Genomic DNA, 9098 nt, shown 5'->3' with positions numbered 1-9098 from the left:
ACACACACACACACCAGACGCTGGACCACTCCATCAACTCACTACGTCAGAGTTGACGAAGCACCTCCTGCGTCTAGATGACGAGTCCCTCGACTGTATATCTGAAGTAAGTAGCACCATGAGGAGATGAGGCCGCGGTAATGACGGGAACGACCACGATAATGATGATGGCAATAGAGAAGGTGGCGGCGATGGGAGATAATAATGGAATTTGGAGATGAAAAAGGGATGCTGGGTGAGCATCACTGGGGGGGGGGGGAAGGGGGAAGATGACTATAGCCAAAAAAAAATGGGGATTTGTGAAAACAGCTAAAATATTACTATGGCAATGCTAAGATTAATATAACACCTATTTTTCTTATTTTTTTCTTATACTGTCCGATAACATGTTGCTCTGAGGAATGGCCCTGTATCCCTCGGTATACATTCTGCCGGTACACAGCGAGGACACTAGTATATGGTGCCTCTATCCACCAGTACACAGTGGTACTCTCCTTCAGTACCTGGGTAGGTAGGAGGAAGGGTTGAGGAAGCACCAAGAGCTAAAAAGACCGGAGAGGTCATCCTTCACAGGTTAAGTCACGGAATCTTTTTATAAGAAAAGACTGTTTTTTTTACTGAGAGCCTAAACAGGTACAGAGAAAGGGCTACACCTATCACTACAACTCCTCTCAATTAACCCCTCAACTGCGCATCACATCCTGGGACGTTTGATCAGTGGTGGCCATCACGTCCAGAATTATTTTAGGGAGTCCACTGAAATTTGAATCTCCCGCGGTTACACATTGGCTTCCTCAGTACGCAGACGCTATCTTGGAAAAGATCGCCAGTATGTTGCCATGGCTTTAACCCAAAAGTTTAATACACAACGCTGCAGCCTCGTGTATAAAATCATATATCCCACAATACCTTGAAGCTCAGTATCAGAAAATATACAGTGATATATATATACCGAAGCTTTACACACGCTCTCGTAAAAATTATGCAAGAATCACGTATAATTGAGAAGAAATGTAAGAGTCCTTTATTTTTAATGCAATCGAAGATACAAGAAATGTCTAAGTCGGTGCTGTGAAGGTTGTGGTGTGGTCTAGCGTCAAAGAGGGCGTCCTGGAACACCGGGTGAAGGATACTGAAGCATTATGAAGTATACTGAAGCATTTTGAAGGATACTGAAGCATTCTGAAGGATACTGAATCATTCTGAAGGATATTGAAGCATTCTGAAGGATACTGAAGCATTCTAAAGGATACTGAAGCATTTTGAAGGATACTGAAGCATTCTGAAAGATACTGAAACATTCTGAAGGATACTGAAGCATTCTGAAGGATACTGAAGCATTCTGAAGGATACTGAAGCATTCTGAAGGATACTGAAGCATTCTGAAGGATACTGAAGGATTCTGAATCATTCTGAATTATACTGAAGCATTCTGAAGAATACTGAAAAATTCTGAAGGATACAGAAGCTTTCTGAAGAGTATTGAAGCTTTCTGAAGGATATTGAAGCTTTCTGAAGAATACTGAAGCATTCTGATGAATACTGAAGCATTCTGAAGGATACTGAAGCATTCTGAAGGATACTGAAGCATTCTGAAGGATACTAAAGTATTTTGAAGAATTCTGAAGAATTCTGAAGGATACTGAAGCATTCTGAAGGATACTGAATCATTCTGAAGGATACTGAATCATTCTGAAGGATACTGAAGCATTTTGAAGGATACTGAATCATTCTGAAGGATACTGAAGCATTCTGAAGGATACTGAAGCATTCTGAAGGATACTGAAGCATTCTGAAGGATACTGAAGCATTCTGAAGGATACTGAAGCATTCTGAAGGATACTGAAGCATTCTGAAGGATACTGAAGCATTCTGAAGGATACTGAAGCATTCTGAAGGATACTGAATCATTCTGAAGGATTCTGAATCATTCTGAATTATACTGAAGCATTCTGAAGAATACTGAAAAATTCTGAAGGATACAGAAGCTTTCTGAAGAATATTGAAGCTTTCTGAAGGATATTGAAGCTTTCTGAAGAATACTGAAGCATTCTGAAGAATACTGAAGCATTCTGAAGGATACTGAAGCATTCTGAAGGATATTGAAGCATTCTGAAGGATACTAAAGTATTTTGAAGAATTCTGAAGAATTCTGAAGAATTCTGAAGGATACTGAAGCATTCTGAAGGATACTGAAGCATTCTGAAGGATATTGAAGCATTCTGAAGGATACTGAATCATTCTGAAGGATACTGAAGCATTCTGAAGGATACTGAAGCATTCTGAAGGATACTGAATCATTCTGAAGGATACTGAATCATTCTGAAGGATACTGAATCATTCTGAAGGATACTGAAGCATTCTGAAGGATACTGAATCATTCTGAAGGATACTAAATCATTCTGAAGGATACTGAAGCATTCTGAAGGTTACTGAAGCATTCTGAAGGATACTGAATCATTCTGAAGAATACTGAAGCTTTCTGAAGGATACTGAATCATTCTGGAGGATACTGAAGCATTCTTAAGGATATTGAAGCTTTCTGAAGAATACTGAAGCATTCCGAAGGTTGACTGATATATGTCGACTGTGAGGGTTGCAATGTGTAGTGTTCGTGCTGAGCAACACCGTAAAGATGGCGACGGTGAGGGTTGCAATGTGTAGTGTTCGTGCTGAGCAACACCGTAAAGATGGCGACGGTGAGGGTTGCAATGTGTAGTGTTCGTGCTGAGCAACACCGTAAAGATGGCGACGGTGAGGGTTGCAATGTGTAGTGTTCGTGCTGAGCAACACCGTAAAGATGGCGACGGTGAATGATGTAGTTACCTCAGCTCATCTTGTAAATGGTGGCAAAAAGGTTGCCATAACTCTACTGCTTCTTGCGAGGCTCCGTAGGCAGGTCTACGGTGCAAGCGTTGGCAGGGAATCCCTTCACTCCGAGACCTGTAACTCTGATTACAAAACAATCACAGTTAATTTGAGGTTAACAGTTAACACGTTAACTGAGGACAACGTAGATACAAAATCACTCTGAAGACTATTGAACTCTTCCTAATTTTGCAGTATTTAACAACGACCTTATGAGTACATAAGGCTGTGAGGTGAGCCCTATTATTGCTCTCTCTCACTCCTCACAACCACTGTTCCTCTGTAAACTTCCTCCCTCACAATGGGGGATCTCACCTGTAGACAGGAGCATTATTCCCACAGGTGACGAAGAGCTGGTCGAGGTCGGGTCCTCCCCAGGAAACTGAGGTGGTGTCAAGGGCTGGTATGTTCACTACCTTCAAGATCTCTCCGTTACTGGGGTCTATGTTGAACACCTGTGGGGGGGGGGGGAGATCAAAACATATGAACAATAGGTGGAGGATATGTATACCTATGTATACCTGTGGGAGGATCTGTGGGAGGATCAATAGACATGTAAGATCAAGATTTAATTTCTTGTAGCCCCCCTTCCCTGCTAAGTTTAACTGTCTGTTATGCTACATTTATTTTCGTGTGTCTAACGAAATCTTTCCGAAATTGGCAAATGGACTTTTTAGATAATATGCAGTAAACAGAGGTATGACTGGGAAAATTCTGGACCATGGTCAAGACGTGAGTTACATTCTGCATAAGTTTTAATGAATTTGGTAGATTCTGGCTGAGAAGACCGCAGTTACCCATCGTGTCACCCTCAGCTGCCGACCCTGCCACCCATTGTGCCACCTACTGTGCCACTCACTGTGCCACCTACCTACCGTGCCCACGCCGAGGCCAGGGACCCAGATGTTACCGTCCGTGTCAATGGTCATGCCATCAGGCTTAGCCGGACTGAGTCCTGCCTCTTGGAAATCGAACACAACACGACGACCGCCTTAAAAAAATAAAAAAATAAAACACACATTACGACACATGTAAACAAATGCACCCATGTATGAATGTCTGTGTTTACGTGCACTCGATATATGCGTGTAGGTGAACAAACACACGCATGGCGAGTCCACGAAACGCACAGTATTCAAATATGTTGTTCAACATTAAGTTCGGTCAGAGAACGGCACAGAATCGTACTCAGCGCTCCGGTGGGAAGATCGAAGTCGAAGGCGTTGACCTTGTACTCGAGCGTGTCGTTATAGTACATGGTTGAGTTGTCCTCGGTCCATGCCAGCCCGTTGCTAAGGGTCACCTGCGGGAGCACTGGGTTGTTGTTGTTAAAGATTCGCTACCTGGAACAAAAAGTTCCAAGTAGCACGGGCTATGGTGAGCCCGTGGTTGGGAGGTCAGCCCCCCCAGGGAATAGTTAGTGTGGACGGAAAGGGAGTACTTCATGCGGGACAGTAGTGAGGTGGTGGGATGGTGAGAGGTGAGGAGATAGTGGGGGTGGGATGGTGAGAGGTGGAGAGAATGGGAGGTTGAAAGTAATGGTGAGTCAACGATGGTGTCGTTGATGGTGGGGACGACATTGGTTAATTAATGGGGGCGACGAGGCAGAGGAGTAGCTGTAGGGATGAATGGTAGGGAGGGAAAGTAGGGTTACCTGCTTGATACCTGGTTGATGGGGTTCTGGGAGTTCTTCTACTCCCCAAGCCCGGCCCGAGGCCAGACTCGACTTGTGAGACGTTGTGAGAGAAACTTGTGAGTTCCCAGGTTGCTAGGAACTGTTGTAAGAGAAACAATCCACCAAAACAATCAAGGTAACAAACCTATTGCTTAAGACAACATGGCGTAGAGAGAGGGAGAGAGAAAACCTTTGTACCTGCCAATACAAAACAACACGTTTGATACCTGTAATAGTCTCGCATGACGTGACCTCCAGCACTGACCTTCTCGACGACCTTGGTGATGGTTCGGTCGGTGTCGAGGCGGTAGAGGTTGCCCATGTGGTCAGGATCCTCCGCTAGGCTCATGGTTCCTGCCGACATCATGTGGTTATTGATCACCTGCGCTCTCGCAAAGCTTTTCTTGCCATGTTCACTGTTTCAAATGGAATTCAGCAGCTATCTTAGCGCATTATATTCGTTCTCTCCAACCTGTAGTGCTGTTCCACCTGTTCTCTCCCACCTGTAGTGCTGTTCCACCTGTTCCCTCCCACCTGTAGTGCTGTTCCACCTGTTCTCTCCCACCTGTAGTGCTGTTCCACCTGTTCCCTCCCACCTGTAGTGCTGTTCCACCTGTTCCCTCCCACCTGTAGTGCTGTTCCACCTGTTCCCTCCCACCTGTAGTGCTGTTCCACCTGTTCCCTCCCACCTGTAGTGCTGTTCCACCTGTTCCCTCCCACCTGTAGTGCTGTTCCACCTGTTCCCTCCCACCTGTAGTGCTGTTCCACCTGTTCCCTCCCACCTGTAGTGCTGTTCCACCTGTTCTCTCCCACCTATAGTGCCATATTCCACCTGTTCCCTCCCACCTATAGTGCCATATTCCACCTGTTCTCTCCCACCTATCGTGCCATATTCCACCTGTTCTCTCCCACCTATAGTGCCATATTCCACCTGTTCTCTGTCACCTATCGTGCCATATTCCACCTGTTCTCTGCCACCTATCGTGCCATATTCCACCTGTTCCCTCCCTATAGTGCCATATTCCACCTGTTTCTTGCCACCTATCGTGCCATATTCCACCTGTTCCCTCCCTATAGTGCCATATTCCACCTGTTTCTTGCCACCTATCGTGCCATATTCCACCTGTTCTCCCCCACCTATAGTGCCATATTCCACCTGTTCTCTCCCACCTATAGTGCCATATTCCACCTGTTCTCTCCCACCTATAGTGCCATATTCCACCTGTTCTCCCCCACCTATAGTGCCATATTCCACCTGTCTACTCACCCACAAAGAGCCTGCCGACGGCGTCGCACTTGCCATCGTTGAAGCTGTTGCCCGGGAGGTCCTGCTCGACGGTGGCCAGGAGGCGGAGGTCGTCGGCAGTGACGGCCAGGTCCTGGGTGGGGTCGGGCCAGGTCACGGCCACCAGACTCAGACCAACACTGACCACGAAGGTGTGAGCCGGTCCGGTCTTGTGAGGCACCACCATCGACACGGGGCCGCCTTCTGCAGGAGGGACAAGGGCGCCCGGGTGTATAGTGGAGGGCCGGACGACTCAAACAGAAAACGGAACAGTACGTCACTTTTGTGAGTCGATTTCATTTCAAATTACGTCCAAATTTGGCCATAGTGCGCATACGGGCCAAAAGTGACGTTATTTTTAAGAGGACGGGTTGGTATAGTAGTAGTAGTAGTAGTAGTAGGCATCCATCAGTCTCAGGAGACTATGGAGTTGCACTCTGGTTGTCAAAGCCAGGGTAGGGTGATTCGGGGGGAGAAGCTGTTACCCAGGCAGCAGGTCCCTCATCTTCCCGGGTGTATAGGTATTATTGATTATATGTTCAGTCTATTGCATTCTTCATATAGCGGCTTACAGTCACAGAAAGCGCGTAATACAGCTGTTTTAGCCAAACTAGTTTGGTTAAATAGTATGAACCCAAAGCAGCCCATTTAACCTTACGAGTCCGATGCGTAGAAAACGTCAATATTACGGGGCTCTTGTATTTTTGTCTCTACGTAGCAAATTTAACGAATCGATCAAATCCGTAACAAAAAAAATTGCAGCGTATTAGGTGATGGGACGTCTTTGATTACGGACTGATTGATTAAGAGCTTCGAGAGACCTGCGTTTCTGTTCTTAGTCATGCAATCATTCCCGGTGTTAGTGCCTTTTGCTCGTTAGGTCAAACACGTGTTCTCCCACACTTGGAGTTTCTTCATACAGATAATTAAGATCCAGGTCAAGATTGTATCCATCAGTTATTTAATTGCTACGACAGATAAGGTAATTATGCTACGTGAAATTGGGGAGTGAATGGGTGTGATTAGGTTGCCAGAAGGCATACGGGAAGTTGCCAGATGATTGGAAGAGAATAATCACGCTGTTTTGTATATGTAAATCAAAGTGAACGTAGCACATTAGTACATGTACGACCCGGCGAAGCGTTTGTCTACATAGCGTAATAGGATGCATTTATGGTAGAATAGTGTATGAACGAGAATAGAAATAAATTTATAAAGTGGATAACGAAGTGGTTTTCATAGTGGACGAGGCATTTGTATTGAGACACCTGCATGCTGTAGGTGAGGCTACTCACCTGTGTGGAGCCTGGCGAGAGTACACGTCCCAATGTGCTTGTGCTGTGGCGGAAGTTGTTGTCGTAGATTCAGCTACTGGGAACAAAAAAGTTCCAAGTAGCACGGGCTATGGTGAGCCCGTAGTGGACTTACCTGGCACAGGAGCGGGGGGCTGTAACTGTGTGGCGGGAAGGTATACTCACCTATATGAAGCTTGGTGTGAGTATCGGTCTCTGGGTGGTACCGCCTCACCAGCTGCTCGTAGAAGTCCACAAAGTAGAGTGCCTGGTCCTCCACTGACCAGTGAGGTCCCTCACCGAAACCAATTGTACCTGTCACCGGCTCCACTTTGTAATCTTCCGACATCTGCCACGAGGAGTGTGAGAGGTGAATCAGATATCTACGAGGAAGTAGGGTGAGAGGTGAATCAGATATCTACGAGGAAGTAGGGTGAGAGGTGAATCAGATATCTACGAGGAAGTAGGGTGAGAGGTGAATCAGATATCTACGAGGAAGTAGGGTGAGAGGTGAGTCAGATATCTACGAGCAAGTAGGGTGAGAGGTGAGTCAGATATCTACGAGCAAGTAGTGTGAGAGGTGAGTCAGATATCTACGAGGAAGTAGGGTGAGAGGTGAGTCAGATATCTACGAGCAAGTAGGGTGAGAGGTGAGTCAGATATCTACGAGCAAGTAGTGTGAGAGGTGAGTCAGATATCTACGAGCAAGTAGGGAGAAAGGTGAGTCAGATATCTACGAGGAAGTAGGGTGAGAGGTGAATCAGATATCTACGAGGAAGTAGGGTGAGAGGTGAATCAGATATCTACGAGGAAGTAGGGTGAGAGGTGAGTCAGATATCTACGAGCAAGTAGTGAGAGGTGAGTCAGATATCTACGAGCAAGTAGTGTGAGAGGTGAGTCAGATATCTACGAGCAAGTAGTGTGAGAGGTGAGTCAGATATCTACGAGCATGTAGTGAGAGGTGAGTCAGATATCTACGAGCAAGTAGTGTGAGAGGTGAGTCAGATATCTACGAGGAAGTAGGGTGAGAGGTGAATCAGATATCTACGAGGAAGTAGGGTGAGAGGTGAGTCAGATATCTACGAGGAAGTAGGGTGAGAGGTGAGTCAGATATCTACGAGCAAGTAGAGTGAGAGGTGAGTCAGATATCTACGAGCAAGTAGGATGAGAGGTGAGTCAGATATCTACGAGCAAGTAGAGTGAGAGAAGTGAGTCACACAGCTACCACAAAATGTTTAAATCGTGTGAATCTGTCTCAAAATAATAAAGTCAATGTCCCCCCACCCCTATTGTTATTTCAAACTCATCTGATGATTTTACCAACATTTATTCACTCCAATTATGACCGAGGTTCTATAGCCCTACCAACATCCACAAAAATTCAACGTAAATATTAAACTTTGTAAATATCGAACCTTGTTGAGCTGTTTTACAGGTCTAGATGAGACTCCGGGGAACGTCGAAATGATATCATGGAAAGTCAGGCTGCATTAATATACAAATAACTCCACCCACCCCCCCCCCCCACCCCCCTGAGTTGTTTCCACCAACCACTTTCGGTAAAATAACGCAATTTATGGCTATTATCTCCAGTGCGAATGAGTCACGCAAAAAAAATCATATTCAAAGTTGTCACCTGTGATATCATATCTAAAGCTGCGTGACACCTTCGACATATTTGATAGGAAGAGATAAGAATGTGTCTGTTATCTTTTGATAGTCTCTGGGGCAGCATTATCACTCCCAGGGAATGGTGATAGGGAGTCAGGTGTGAATTCTACACCTGGTCTATATCCTCTTGGACTGGTCGATATACAGCAAAAGTCTCGCTTCTTGCAGTAGGCCGGTGTTTGATCCCTGAGGGTCCGAAGTGGTTGGGCACTGTTCCTTCTCTCTGTCCTCATATTCCAGCTTCTTGTCTCTCATACCACTTCCAAGAGCTATGTAATCATAATAGCATCTCACCTCACACCTTAGA

At 45.6% G+C, this 9098-nt stretch overlaps 1 protein-coding gene across 1 annotated transcript; it reads right to left on the bottom strand.

The window, feature by feature from the left end:
* Positions 1-2425: 2425 nt before the first annotated feature.
* On the bottom strand, positions 2426-8622 carry LOC123774797 (regucalcin). The gene is made up of 8 exons (XM_045769414.2): positions 8536-8622; positions 7307-7469; positions 5811-6032; positions 4809-4897; positions 4057-4171; positions 3744-3859; positions 3184-3323; positions 2426-2951 (listed from the first exon to the last, which is right to left on the bottom strand). The coding sequence occupies exons 2-8, from the start codon at positions 7467-7469 to the stop codon at positions 2870-2872; spliced, it is 927 nt and encodes a 308-aa protein (XP_045625370.2). The 5' UTR covers positions 8536-8622; the 3' UTR covers positions 2426-2869.
* Positions 8623-9098: the final 476 nt, after the last annotated feature.

Source organism: Procambarus clarkii, chromosome 68, assembly GCF_040958095.1.
Source record: "Procambarus clarkii isolate CNS0578487 chromosome 68, FALCON_Pclarkii_2.0, whole genome shotgun sequence".
Taxonomy (NCBI): Eukaryota; Metazoa; Arthropoda; class Malacostraca; order Decapoda; family Cambaridae; genus Procambarus; species Procambarus clarkii.
The sequence above is the reverse complement of the archived record's forward strand: the minus strand, read 5'-3'. Positions and strand labels throughout refer to the sequence as shown.

Bases quoted from the DNA above. Each gene is read 5' to 3' on its own strand.
- LOC123774797 (XM_045769414.2), bottom strand. From the start codon at position 7,469: ATGTCGGAAGATTACAAAGTGGAGCCGGTGACAGGTACAATTGGTTTC. The intron at 4,898-5,810 runs GTGAGTAGACAG...TGATGTCGGCAG, and splicing joins CGTCGGCAGGCTCTTTGTGG to GAACCATGAGCCTAGCGGAG. The intron at 3,860-4,056 runs GTACGATTCTGT...TATTTTTTTAAG, and splicing joins TCTTCCCACCGGAGCGCTGA to GCGGTCGTCGTGTTGTGTTC.